Source organism: Schistocerca cancellata, chromosome 10 (genome assembly GCF_023864275.1).
Source record: "Schistocerca cancellata isolate TAMUIC-IGC-003103 chromosome 10, iqSchCanc2.1, whole genome shotgun sequence".
NCBI classification, from domain to species: domain Eukaryota; kingdom Metazoa; phylum Arthropoda; class Insecta; order Orthoptera; family Acrididae; genus Schistocerca; species Schistocerca cancellata.
The window spans coordinates 158,378,944-158,394,188 of NC_064635.1; the positions used below are offsets into that span (position 1 = coordinate 158,378,944).

The window sequence follows — 15,245 nt, forward strand, 5'->3', positions numbered from 1 at the left end:
ACTACCTTCATACACGGCGGAAATGGTTTTGGCTGCCACCGCTGATATTATCCCTCTACTGAACCCGAACAGAAGAATGTGTCTGAAACGTTCCGATTTCTCGACTTGGCGCTCCATTTTCTAGCGTCTTCAACACTATTCACTATCTCCAGATGACAATATATAAACTCAAGTAGCAACAGTTAACTACACATAAAAGCGACAGTCTATAAATAAGTCCACAGCTACCAGAGTAACAACATGAAAACCAGAAACGCTGCGAATTTGTGCACCAACCTAATGTCTAAGGCCGCGCAACTTGTCTCGTCTAGCTGTAGTAAGTAACACACACAAACCTTTCTCGTGAATGAGTCGATGCAATGTTGCAACCCTCGTAAAAGGGACTTTATAATATGTAGAGATACATTTACGACAACGGTTTCTCCTGTCCTGAAAACACTTTTGCAACTCGATCTTTGAAACAGTTTAGCTGTCTCAGCGACACTTTTTTAATATCTACGCTTTTTACCACTTTCTTTAGTTTTGGGAACAGCAAAAAGACACATGGGACTATGTCTGTGGAGTAAGGAGGCTTTGGCATCGTTAAAGTATTATTTTTCGTCACAAAATTAAGAACAAAGTGTAAGCAGGTGCTTTATCGTGATGCAAAAGCCATGAATTGTTTTCCACAAATCCGGATTGAGCCGTGGTAAAAATTGCTGTTTTCGCGCCGCAGCGCGTAGTGTGAAGCAGTCGCCCTCCGTTTCTGGCGGTGGCGCCGCTGTGGCAATCGCAGCTTTGGTGTCTCCCTCTGGTGGGAAAGGGGAAAGGTTGCCTGTTCACGTGCATTTAAGGGGCGCTATGAGCTCGCCAAGGGATCAGTCTGTGTCAGTCTCTCGTCCCCAGCTTGCTAGTCTCTTTCACGTCCGCATTTGTTAGGCAGTGAGTGTCTGTCTGTCGTTCAGAGTGCTAGTATGTCTGTCGTTCGGATCAACCTTTAAAGCCGGCAAAATGAGAGTATTTCCACTCCGCCAGTAAGAGAACTCAACGAGTGGTCGCCCCCTCGGGGCTTATCTGAGTCTGCGCGTTAGGTCGCCAGTCTGCTCGAATTTGCTCAGGCAATGGTCATTGGCGGTTGGATCGATCGGTTGGTCGGTCGCGCACTGGGACACAAGATGACTTGTCCGCCTTGAGTGTCGGCGCATGTGAGGTCGCCACGTGAGTCCAGTGGGCCACGTCGTTTAGCGAGGGGTAGTGACTTCGCGGTCGACACGAGAGCAACAGGAGTCAACCCACGACCTCGGGCTGGCCGGTGCGAGCTGCGACGCCGTAAGACGGGAGATCGGCACGCCTTCTTGCGTCCGTTGAAGTGGCTGGCAGTGGACGGTTCGGGAGAACGATTTGGGGGTGCTGCGCCAGGTCTTCTCGAGAAATCGCGGTTTATTAGAAGTTAAGTGATTGGTGATATGTTGTTTGATTTACTCTTGTTAAATTCTACTTATTTTCTTGGTGAGGTCACCAGCCGTTTTGCTTTGGAGTCGTCCCACCATTCTTCTCCGTTTGCCCACCCGCGGGAAGGTGGTTGTTTATAAATTGGGTGGTCCGTTTTTCCCTTGTGGAGTAGGGGCGGGTTAGAGCAACCTGCGGTTGGGGTTGTTCGGTAATCTCCCTATCAATCTACCATACGTTAGTAGCTGCCTCTGTCATGTTTGACGGATTTGGTGTGTTAACGAATTTATTGCTTGGAGTGTAGCGGCCTAATACCTGAAATATGTTTTGATCTTTGGAAACTTTGATTTTATTGCCTATGATCTTGAGAGGCGGTATCTGTGCACTGTAGAGCATCTTGACTATTGTTTGACCAACCTTGTAGGATTTTATATAATTTTGCATTTCATGGGCTTTTATTTAAATGATTATTTTAGTATATAAAGTTGCCATCCTTTCACCGTAAGACTTTTCTTAGAAGTTAAAATCAAGTTGCACCTTCGGTGGCAAGGTTAATATTTTAATTGTTAGTGTTTTATACCATTTCCATCGCTCCTACAGGGGGTGCATAGTTTGTGTGCTTGTCTAAATTGCTAAAACTCTTAGTTTAAAGATATCTGGTGTGTTGCAGATTTGCACCAGTGAAGTCTTTCAGAGGCTGTTGTGAGCGGTCGTAACTATGGCCGTGTCAAAAGGGAGGGGCAAGGTTCTCTGCCTGAAAGCTCATACAGTAAAAACTTGTTTCTTTCTGCCTCTGAATAAATTTTAACTTTGATATTTAGAGGGTGCTTTCTGATTATAATTTTAAATCTGTTTCTTTTAAAAAAATGCTTTTAGGCACTATTAAAGTGAATAAAATTCCCATTTGTTAAAAGGAATTTGGTTATGATTTCATCAGTTACTACCTGGCAACTACTTTCATGCTTACATAGTGTGATTAAATGTGTTAATGTTCTTGATGAATCACTAGTAAAAAAAAATAAATTCTTAAGAATATTCTTTGAAAATTAATCACGGTTCACGGATGTTCCTGATTCCGATTCAGTATTGTGAAGGAGAACGATGCAGTATTCCTTCGTACGTGCATGCATATCTGAAGGAACAGGGACTGCATGACCGCAGCCTTTATGAAATACATGAAATGTAACCGCAGTTGCGAAGACGAACAGCCGTCAGCTGTGAAAGGGGATGACGACAGTGAAAATTTATCCCAGACCGGGACTCGCACCTGGGTCTCTCGCTTTACGCGAGCGGTTTCATTAACCGCATTCGCTGTCTGTGTGCTATGTACTTGGGTACCTCAGTTGGTAGAGCACTTGCCCGCGAAAGGCAAAGGTCCCGAGTTCGAGTCTCGGTCCGGCACACGGTTTTAGCCGGCACGGTAGCTCAGCGTGTTCGGTCAGAGGGCTGCTCGCCCTCTGAATAAAAAAAAAACTGAGTAAAGGAATCAACGATGAACTTGCACGGATGTCTTGTGACGTCCGCCCGGACCAACCGCAACGAACAATATCGAACAAAATGAAAAAAAAAGAAATAGAAAAAAAAAGACCCAGACTTCCCCATGTCGTCATTCCCATGTCACAACCTTTACTCGTACACACATTATGTAATTCTCGTACAGGGGAGGACATTTTAATTGAAAGTCGCTGCCTGGTATCGGCGCACAAGCATGTCCGAAAGGCAAAGATCCCGAGTTCGAGTCTCGGTCCGGCACGCAGTTTTAATCTGCCAGGAAGTTTCATGTCCGAAGGAACATTGCTAGGTCGTTCTTAACAACAAGCCCGTATCAGGCAGCGACTTTCAATTAAAATGTCCTTCCCTGTATGAGAACTACATAATGTGTGTACGAGTACTGGTTTGAGTCGTGCACAGATAGTGAAACCGGTTTTGGCTACAGTTCGCATAAAGTGGGATATCTGGGTTCGAGTCGCAATCCGGTACAAATTTTAATGCAGTCATTCCATTACACAGCTGATGATTCCTCGTATTCACGGTTGCAAATACATTTCTGGAACTACATCCACATGGATACTCTGCAATCAAAGCGCCTGGCAGAAGGTTCATCGAACCACTTTTACAATAACTCTCTATTATTCCACTCTCGAACAGCGCGCGGAAAAAACGAACACCTATATATTTCCGTGCAAGCTCTGATTTTGCTTACTCTATTACGATGATCGTTGCACCCTATGTAGGAACGATAGATCGCGAAATGGCAACCACAGTGAAAATCAAAACTGTTTTATTTGCAATAGTTAGCTACAGCTTCCAGCTAGTTATCTGCATAGTCGCCGATCCGACTTAGACGCTTGTCGTAGCGTTGTACCAACTTTCCAATAACCTCGTTGTAGAAGGCAGCCGCCAGTGCTTTCCGACAATTCTCTACGCTGGCCTACAGATCGTTGTCTGTGCCAAAATGTTGTCTTCATAGAGAGTGGTTGATATGAGCAGACACGAACCTCAGAGGGAGACAATTACGGGCTGTATTGTGGGTAATCAAACATTTCCAATTGAAAACGATGCAGGAGCATCTTCATTGCCCCTGCAGAATGCGGCTGAGAATTGTCTTGAAGCAGAAAACACACGACAATTATGTAACGTTGGCTGCATAGCTTCAGGCGAAATTTCTCACCAGGCCCTCGTACTTGGCGGGAGACACTGCTGCTCTAGGTATCTTTATGTGCTCTCTGTGTGCTCAGAACTAAAAAGAACGACGTAATGCGATCGACGGGCATACTAGAGACACTGCCCAACACACCTGTGCAAAACTTCATTGGATTTTCACTGTGGTTTCCATTTCGCGACCGATCGTTCCTTGCTTTCCGAATTGCCCTCGTAGAAACTTTCGTTTATGTAGCCCAACACTTTCTTGATATTGTGATTTTTTTCTTTCAGTGTAACTAACACTACAGAATTTTTCAGAAATTTTTACATACTCAATAACGATAAAATCGTGCAAATGAGACGCTCAGTTACAAAATACTCGTTAATTTTTGATAGTATCTCACTAAGTTCGTCATCATAGTTATGGTTTAAGTAGTTAATGTTTTGTCATTTTTTGGATAAATGACATTAAACTACTACACGTATTCTCAGTAGTAATCAAATATTGAAAATAAATGCTTTTTACAGTCAACTGACCGTGACGTGCTGCACAAGAAATATATATGATTGTGAACCATAGCGAGTAAAAGTTAATCCTGGGACAGTGTATGACTTCTCACAATACCATGTATAGTTTCTGGGATTTAGCATTACTTGCTTTGGGTAAGAATGTCCTTCACGAATGAAATAACTGACACATTTGCCAACAAATAAGGAAGTAAATGTGTCTTACCCGTTTAACGGTATAATATTTCTTTCACGCATTTACATCCATTAATGACACTGCACAGTACTATGAGCATGTTACGCGTCACAATATGTGTGTTTTCGATAATCAGCGAGTGAAGGCGTATGAAAGATATGGTGAGATAGCCATGTCAGAGGGAAGAGTAGGCTGTACGTCATATGAAGAATGAACTGCGATAAAATGATTGAAGTTGTCAGGGATGAAATACATCTACATTTGTACCCGCATCTATACTCCGGAAACCACCTGATGGTGTGTGGTAGAGGGTACTTTGTATAACACTATCAGCATCTTCTCGTTCCAGTCGCGGTTGGTTCGCGGGAAGAACGATAAGCCGGTAAGCCTCCGTGTGGGCTACAATCCCTGGTTTTTTCGCGAGATGTATGGACGACGATGCAGTATTCTGATTGACTCTTCTAGGAACGCGCGGTTTTGGAACTTTGCAGCGTCTGCCACTGGGGTCGATTGCGCGTCCCAGTGACGCTTTTGTCGAAGCTAAACTACTCCGTAATGAAACAAGCTGCTGTTGTTCAAATAAGTTACAGGAATGGAATCGGGTGACGTGGTTGGCAACCCCCGATATTTCGACAGGTGACCACCCTGTCATTTGCAAGGCAAGTTTTGCCCTGAAATTGAGTGTGTGTGCACCTACAGAAATGTTGGCGGTTGTCGATGACGTCACGCAACTGCATCCTCGTAAGTTATACGCGGAGAGCACCTCAGAAACTGCTCTTCTTTGGATCTTTTATGTTTCGTCTATCAGCCCTGTGAGGTGCGGATCCCAGACTGATGAGCAGTATTTAAGTATTGTTCGAACGCCGGTTTTGTAAACTATCTCCTTGCGAGTAAACTAAATTTCATGAGGATTCTTCTAGTGGATCTCAGTCTGACATCTGTCTTACTTTCGATTCGTTGTATGTTCTCTTTCTGCTATAAATCATTCTGTAGGAATACTGCTAAATATTTTAGGGAAGTAACTGCTTCAAGTGATTGTTGTGTAAGATGTCGTGGTCTTCTGACCTTCATTGCTTATATATTCCGCCCTCACAATCATATTCTGCACATCAAGACGCTTCATTCGAACCGAAACTCGATAAGATAAAGTCAATGTTGTATGAATTCATGTAAACGACATGCAAATAACAAGTAAGCGCACTGTGGTTGAAATATTCGAGGCTGGCGTACACACACACACTCCAGACACGACGGTCACAGGAGCTTTTAGTTCGGGAGACGCAAACCGCACCACGGGACGCCAGTCCTTTCAGAGGACGAGTCAACGCCAAACGCCGAGGTGACCGCCCGTGAAGCAGACAGCACGTGCCTGAGTGAAAGGGGGAGCGCCCCCGTGTTCGGCTTAAAAGCAAATTCCGCTTCATTGTGTGGGAGCGGCCAGCCTACGCATTCTTTACACATAGCACGCAGTTTCAGAGATTTTCACAGGCAGACAGCAAACGCCAAACGCCAATGCTATGGATTTCCGGATTGGTCACCTTAAACAAAACGTCATTCTCCAGTTTTAGAAGAGCAATGCTGATTGGCAGACGATATTTCTGACGCCTTGAGCTGAAGGAGTAATGGAAGAGACCGAAAGATATACCCCTTCACTTCTGGCGTGGAGAGGCGCCGTTCCGTTGTCACTGTTGGAGCGAGGAACAAGTCTCTCCTCAGCACTGGGAGAGCACCTCTGTCGAGAGCGAATCGAAGGACGACTCTCTATATTAAGTCCTTGCGATTAAGCGTTGTTCACTGTGTTGGTCTACACACTTATTGAGCGATGTGAACGGACAGAGTTATAGTTAAACGGCAGCGAGCGAATTTTTGAGTGGCATCGCGGTGGACTGGTTCTCTGACCAGTGTACCACGCCAATAGTTAGACTAGGGGCGAATAGGAATCCTTGACTTCATCAAGGCGTAGGGAGAGTTTGATTGGCGAAGGTCAATCCAGATAGAACGAGAGTTATCTTATTTGTCAGCAGCGAGCGGCGCAGACAGCAGTCATCGCAGCTTACGGTATTGTGCGCTACAGCTATCGCGAGCCCCATATTTCCTGCACAACAGTACACATCACTGCATTTCACACGCGACAGCCTCGACCGTACCTAGCAACGTCCTAAAGGATAATTATTCACGTTGAGTAGGCGCGCCTCTCAGCCATTCTGCCAAGTCAACAACAATCTTAAACTCTGTATAGAAATTTCATTAGCGAATCCTATCCTTGAGAGGTAACTTCACATTCCGAAAAGAACCAGGATATAACTTGTTCAATACATAACTAAAAGTGCCATTGTGATTTCACAGAATTTTTGCAAAATAAATAATAACTTTCGTTAGTTTCATGTTTTTCTTACACTAACTAGCACTACTCCAGCACCCAAGTATCCCACTAGTTATGTAAGAAATTATGTGAATTTTTGTGTCATTTCCTTACAGCGGACGACTACAGAAGATATTTATTGTTGAAAGTTTTTCAGGCATTTCTCTTTAGAACGTTAGGAGCGTATGTCTGACTTCTGTAATAGTGTGGGGGTGGAAATTGCATCTTGCAGGAGCCACAGGATAAAGGGTACATCTTAGATTAATCCGTTGCGCAAAATAACAGAATCTCAGATCAACCCCACGCTCACAGTTGTACAACTGTTTTATCATACGCTGATGAGTATTTCTGTGTACGAGGTCAGTTCAAAAAACTCCGAAACTTTCTCCACAAAATTTTTCTACGCATTGTTTCCTTCGAAATACTCTTCTCCAAAATGATACACCGCTCCCAAAGTAGTTTCCACTTCCGGAAGCAGTCTTTGTGCGGCTCTTACTAGATCGCGCGAAGCGCCGTCTGCGACTTTTCTTCTATCTCGTCTATCGTTGCAAATATTCGCCCTTTCAACGGGGTTTTCAGCACTGGAAATAAAAAAAAGTCCGCAGGTGCCAGGGCTGGAGAGTACGAAGGATGAGGCAGCACAGTGATTTAGTTTTCTGTGCAACAGTCACACACCGACAGGGGTGGACGGGCGGGTGCGTTATCGTGAGGAAAGAACCATGAATTCGTCGCAACGCGTTCCGATAATGCCCTCGATTAACAGTTCGTCCCTATGGCACGAATTCATGATGAACTAATCCTTCAAAGACAAAGAAAAGTATCAACAGGGCTTTGACATTTGACCGGACCTGACGAGCTTTTTTTGGTCTTGGAGACCCATTGTGAAGACTGAATCTCGGTCTCAACATCATCTGTAACGCCACGTATCATCACCAATTATCATTCTCTTAAGGAACATCTCGTTATGATTTGCGCGATCCAAAAGGTCTTCACAGATTGCGAGGCGAAGGTCTTTCTGGCTCATGGACCGTGGGACGAAACAGGCGGCAACGCGATGCATTCCAAGATGCTGTGTCAGGATTGTATGATCCAACCGAAATGTTACCTTCTCCTGCAATCTCTTTGACAGTCAGCCTTCCATTGGCACGCAACAATTTCGTTGATGTTCCTGACATGAGCATCGTTGCTAGACGTCAAAGGACGTCCTGAACGACGGCCATCTTTAACTTCGGTCCGGCCATTTTTAATACGTGTGATCCATTCGTAACATCGAGTACAGCTTAAGCACTCATCACCGTAGGCTTCCCGAATTATTTGCTGTGTCTTTGTAAAGGTTTTCTTGTATTTCACGCAAAATCTAATGCAAACGCGTTGCTGCTCTAACTTTGCTATATCGAAATTTACGAACTGTCCGCCACAACATTCTACTCAGTACAGCTATACAACAGTGGAACTTCTGTCAGTCACACATTGAACACAGGAGTGTTCAGGGATGCCAACCGCATTTCGCTTCAACACAATATTGGCGCGAAATTACGAATGTTCTGGAATTTTTTGCACAGACGTTTTACGTATACGCAGTACGATACGGTTGTTTACCAGGTGTACCGGTATGAAATGAGCGTTTTTTGTGAAAATGAAACACTAATTTTGAATTAAAAAGTAAAAACATTTTATTCAAAGTACTGATCATTGCTTTCTATACATTTTGTCCACCTTTCTGGCAATTTGTTGACAGCACGCCAATAGAAATGTTCGTCTTTTGAAGCAAACCAATCAATCACCCAATTTTCGACTTCTTCGTAGGAATCGGAGTGTTCCTCAGCCAATGCGTGTCCTATTGATGAAACCAAATGGTAGTCGGAAGGGGCCAAATCTGGTGAATACGGCGGGTGGGGTAGCAGCTCCCAGCCAAGTGTTTTGATTGTATCCTGAACCAGTTTTGCTTTGTGTTCAGGTGCATTGTCGTGTAAAAAAATTACTTTGCCATGTCTTCTGGCCCATTCTGGTCTTTTTTTCGATCAATTCACAGTTCAAATTGATAAGTCGTTGCCTGCAGCGATTTGTATTCACAGTTTCACCGGGTTTTAGAAGCTCATGATACAGCACACCTTTTTGATCCCATCCAACGCAGAGCATTGTCTTCTTGCCGAATCGATCTGGTTTTGCAGTCGATGTTGATGGTTGTCCCGGACTAACCCATGATTTTTTCCGTTTAGGATTCTTAAAATAAATCCATTCTTCATCGCCAGTAACAATTCGATGCAAAAATTGATTTTCTTTCATGTCTTTGAAGCAAAATTTGACAAATGGTTTTTCGGCTTTCCATCTGTCTTTCATTCAATTCATGTGGCACCCATTTTCCACACTTTTGGATCTTTCCCATAGCTTTCAAACGGTCAGAAATTGTTTGTTGTGCAACATTTAGCATTGCTGCCATTTGCTTCTGATCATTTTCATCCAATATTGCTTCCAATTCGGCGTCTTCGAACTTTTTTGGTGGTCTTCCACGTTCTTACATAAAAATCATTATTTCTGAACCGTTAAAACCATGTTTTGCATGTTGCTTCTGATAGAGCATGATCACCATATGCCTCGACAAGCATTCGATGCGACCCTGCAGCACTTTTTTCAAATGAAAACAAAAAATTTATGCTTTCCGCAAATCATCACTTTCTGGTACAAAATTCGACATTGTTAACACGATGAAAACATATGATGTTGTTTGTTACATGACGTGATGTATACTAAATATCTTTCACAGATGTCATACCAAACAAACAAACAAAAATTAAGGCTCGTTCACAACAAATGTTCCTTATCGACACATTTGTATCTTAACGCTCATTTCATACCGGTACACCTGGTATATTGAGGGTTAATTCCTACTCCCTGCACCAAGCATCGATCCTTTGCAGGGCTTCCTGCGTTTCGCTACAATTTTCTAGTTCCTCAAATTCTCTGTACACAACAACATAACTCGCGAAAGGCCTCACGGAGCTTCCGATGTTCTCTGCATTCGCTGAAAGGCTCAGGGAAAGAAAAACTTCCGTGACACAGTTCAGTTCAGTCAGAGACGGCAAAGAACCTGGAAAGTCAGTGGAACTGAATGGATAGGCCCTTGAAAATGGTTACAAGACGGAAAGAGTGAACGAAAGTGAGGGAATGCCGTCTAATTATGTCTAGTGATTCTGGGGGAAACAGAATAGGAATTAAGACGTCACAAGTAGTAGATGAGTTTTGTCCTTTGGACAGCAACTAAAATATATAGCGGCAAAAACAATAAATGCTTTTTTGAGAAACAGGGAGTTTTACGTTCCTTCGACAAGAATATCATTAGGGGAGGAAGACAAGCTCCAATTATCGCAGAGAAGTAATTCGTTCGTGTCCTTACCAAGCAACCATCCGGGCATTTTCCTTAAGCGATTAAAGGAAACGACGGAGAAAGCAGATGTAGATGACCGGACGGGGATTTGAACCGTTGTTCTCCGGTATTACGAGTTCAATCACTTCAGAACCTCGCTCGGTTGAAGACGAGGTGCATACTAATACCAAATACAGAGTTAAGTGCTAGGAAGGCGTTTGAATTGTGTGGAGTGACGATTAAAAGTACGGATGACAAAAGGATGGATGCTATTGAAATTGGTGTAACAGAGTAATACTGAAATGTCATGAATAGCTCAGGTAACCAATGAAGAGGTACTGTATTGAATCTGGAAGAAAAATTCGTATTAAGAGAAGAAATCGTCAAGAACAATAGCTAATTGGTAACGGAAGTGTAGAGGTAGGGGGCAGTGGACGAATTGTAGAGGCAGAGCAAGGATAGAATACAATAAGCAGCTTTTTGTAATGGTACTTGAATTACGTAACCATTACGGCACCTCAACTCAACCTCTCGATACCAGCAATATTCTACTGTGTTTCTGTAAAGTAGTTGACACATTTCTGAGACAAAATTCAGAATTGATTTCATTAATGTAGAGGTATTTTGATACAGCGATATGTTTATATTGCAATGATATTAATCTTATGTGTATTCTTTCTTTTGTCACTATGATCTTTGACGTACTTGTAACTCTGATTTTTGGGCACGTAAGCGGTTATTAGTTAGAGAGTCGGACCTCGAAAAAGGTCAAGTCTTGGACGTCATATTGGAAAGACGCGTATTGTAGGCAGCTTATAAAATGTGAACTTAAACAGTGAGGAAGATTTTTCAAGTATGTTTTGTATTATGAAATGATTTTTTGTGTGTTACGTGATATTGCAGCAAAAGTAATAAAAAAGAAGTGTAACTTAAATTCGGAGTGCTGATTATTTTTTCACATCACCATTGTCCTGCAAAGGTGTAATCTTCAAGAATGGTTTGTGAAACACATCTATAAAACTTTTGAATATAGCAGAGTAAAACCTAGGGCTCTTTGCATCCGAGCTTGGAATCATCACCACCTAGATTTTCGACGATTGAGCCATGATTTTACAACGAGACCAGCGTGGGAAACACGAAAAGATGAGTGCCTAGTTTATTCATTATTACATGAAATGACTTTATTAACTGTGCTCTAATGACACCTGCCACATAATAACTTTGTTGTTGCCCGAAGCCGGCCGCGGTGGTCGTGCGGTTCTAGGCGCTCCAGTCCGGAGCCGCACTGCTGCTACGGTCGCAGGTTCGAATCCTGCCTCGGGCGTGGATGTGTGTGATGTCCTTAGGTTAGTTAGGTTTAATTAGTTCTAAGTTCTAGGGGACTGATGACCACAGCAATTGAGTCCCATAGTGCTCAGAGCCATTTGAACCATTTCTGTTGCCCGAAAATGCAGTATTTAGCAGCATGAGCAACACCACAAACATTATTAAATTTTGACCTTTGTTGTGGTAGGGTTGTTAGAAACTTCATACAGACTGCAGTCCTGGTACCAAAAGATTAAGAAACTAACGCAGTCGAGACTAGCGTGAAGGGTTACCGTCTTCTGATTGCAGGCTACAACAACTACACATCGGAACTACTCCTGGAAAAAAAGCTCGTTACAACTACATATGAAAATATCAAATCTGACTGAATCTTGGATACAATGAAATTACCAAATATTACGAAGGATACTGTACCGTTATACTTCTGCCTGATCTTTCGGAACACCTCCCCCATCGGGCCTTCGGGAAGTTTCTCACTCACGTAGTGGAAGACAAAGAAGTGGGCCGGAGCTGCCGACTTGGAGCTGTGTAGTTTGGCCACACGCACTGCGTGGTACGTGAACATCAGGTCGCCCAGAAGCTGAAAAGAAAGAAAGCTGGACTCAGCATAAAGATGAAAGACTAAATAATTCTAGCGAATCTATTGATGCTCTGTAAACATAACATGGTGGCGGAAGGTCTATGTGTTCCTCTGTTTGAAGTTGTGACAGCGCTGGTACTACGGTCAGGTTCCGAAAAATCAGAAGACCTTGAACTACAAAAGGTAGTGAGCCGTGGCGGGACTGGCACCAGCAGTATCTCTGACATCGAGAGGTTTGTCTTGGGTCTTTGGCCGGCTCGGGATATGGAGGATGCTAAGTTCACCGGACTTGGATACGATGTGACGTCATTATGACGTATCACGCTACATCGAAAACGATAGAAACCGTATATCGACTATTCGACTTTTGTGAACTTTCGAGAGGTTGTGACAGGGTAGCGCTGTGCTCTGCGCCATTCGTTTAAATGTGTTTTGCGTTCCTTGCGTTTAAATCGTGTATTGTACTCTGTGTGTGTCCTGTGCGTTGTTTTTCGTTGCTCGTCTCTAATTATGTGTTCAGCATTCGAGAGACTAATGAGAGAAAAGCTGAAAAGAGTTCAGCATCGATGACGACGGGCAATTGCGTGGTTATTGTGAATCTCGAGCAGAAATTGATGTACTTCTGACCCAGCTGAAGTGCGTCGGTTATTCGTACTCGGTGAGAAGAAGCACTCGGCAGCCAAAATCTTTAGATGCGTCAAGACACTAACCTTTCGTTAAGATTACATTGAGAAATCCACTTCCCCTCGTATTTCATCTCCGGTCGACGATTTTTCCTCAACAATGCCTCATATTTTTCTTTTTAAGTTCGAAATTCAATCATTCTACACACCAGTCATTACCGGACACTAAGGTACCTGTCTCTGTGGTCCGAGTGTAAAATTACTTGGAATTATGGTTGATAAAAGACTATCTTGGGATGGACATATAAATTACTTAACTAACAAACTTGCACGAGTTCTCTTTCAGCTATATAAATTAAGAAAAAAAGTCAGCAAGAGTATGCTGCTACAATCTAATATGTACTGACAAGACCAATTCGATGAAACCATACTAAAATATTGATAATAAATAAATATTATTTTCGGCGTAAGCATTCTGGACATAAGAAGACTTCACTTTTTTACGAAACGTGTTGTCCGTGGTGTTTTCAAGGCCACGGTCAGGAATATTTCTATTAATATCCAGCACGTTTATTTTGGCGAAATACATACACGCTGCCACACTGAGCTGTTATCACAATCGAACGTGTCAAAACAACCCACTAGCTGACGACAGTTTAGAATCTCGAACGTTCGTAAAAGTCGATAGGTGTGTTAATCGACTAAAGCGTATATACGTCATAATGACGTCACATCATATCCAGGTTGGGTGAACTTAGCATCCTCCTCGGGATATAAGCGAGTGCCGACCGCGAGTAAGGGAAGAACGCTTTAAGAACGGAAGCCGGCGATGCGCGAGTCGGCGATTGGCTGGCGGGCAGAAGCGAAGACGGCGTGCCTGAGGCCGGGCGGCGGTTGTCACGTGGTTATACTGGAGGCGGCGGCAGTTGGCCGGCGCTGTGCGTTGTCCGGGAACCTCGTGAGCTGTGGAAGTGGCCGCTTCCTTGGAGGGACACGCTCTTAAGGTCTTGCGAAGTGATGGTTGTAACATTATGTGATTGCCTTATCATTTTAAATCATTCACTAATCGAGCAGTCGCTCGGCAACAGCTACAGTTAGCAAATAATGTTGCGAGAATGTAAAAGGTGAACGACCTGTGACGTAACTTGTTTATTGTCGAAGCGCCGTCAGAGATGCAGTGAGTTATTGACTTTGAAAACCGCGGCGCGAAAAACGGACAGAAGAAAATCACTTTTACACATATTTTTTTTTTTTATGTACGAGATATTCTCGATGAACAGTTACTCATTCTTCTCTTGTCTCTTGTAACTTGTGTCGGACGCGCATGTCTTGCCACCGTATTATTATCGTTAAAATAATATTGTTTTAGTGTAAAGTAAATGTGTAATACTAAAAGTGCCTAGCAGTAGATTTATTGTGCGACGTGTATGTGAAAACGTCAAAGGAATTGTTTTCATTACGAGAAGTGCCAGTCAAAACGGCATCTATGTTAAATCCTTCATTGCAGTGTAAGTTCGTCTATTAATTGCCATAAATTCAGACTTAAATGGAACTGGTGTATGGAATATTTATTTAATATAGAATCTATGTCTCACTCCTTCATGAAGTTATTTAATTTTCTTTATGTTCACAGTCACGAATTCTTTCGTCGAGTTCGAACGGAAGTTGCATGCGGTGAAATATTTTCTCCGCGCCATATTCTACTGGTAAATGCATGATAAACTACGGTCCCTTAGGAAATTCATGTTGAGCTATCCCAAAATAATTATATTTTGAATAGGCATTTTCTCTCCTCTGCTATGCAACTTCCGACTGATCAGACGATCAAACAAGAAACAGCCGCACACGGTCGGCGTTCGCAAATATGTTTCCACCGCTGATTATAGCTATATGTTACAGCACAAAAGTAAACATATTGTTATAATTAGCGACTACGAACGGGGACATTTATAACTGTATGTTTATGTATACACATTATGTAAACATATCGTTATATGGTCTGACATCTTCGCAAAATCGCTCCAGCTCCAGCTAAGTACTCTAATTACTAAGAGCGCTTAGTTAACTGTGTTTGTGATCGCTCTTGGTACAGTAAGACGTAGCCGGACGCGTGATGTTATGCGTGTTCGATTTCATTTGATACCTCTTACTAAGAGTGTGCTCTGCTTCCGCTTAATATTGATGTATTTTGAGCCGTGCCGGCTCGTATCGATTGA

At 43.0% G+C, this 15,245-nt stretch overlaps 1 protein-coding gene across 1 annotated transcript in view; it reads right to left on the minus strand.

Annotated features, from left to right (window-relative positions):
• LOC126106563 (esterase FE4-like) overlaps window positions 1-15,245 on the minus strand; it is a 173,932-nt gene that overhangs the window by 47,082 nt on the left and 111,605 nt on the right. The window contains exon 8 of the mRNA XM_049912906.1: window positions 12,241-12,406. Coding sequence (XP_049768863.1) covers window positions 12,241-12,406 — 166 coding nt within the window. The remainder of the gene's footprint in view (window positions 1-12,240; window positions 12,407-15,245) is intronic.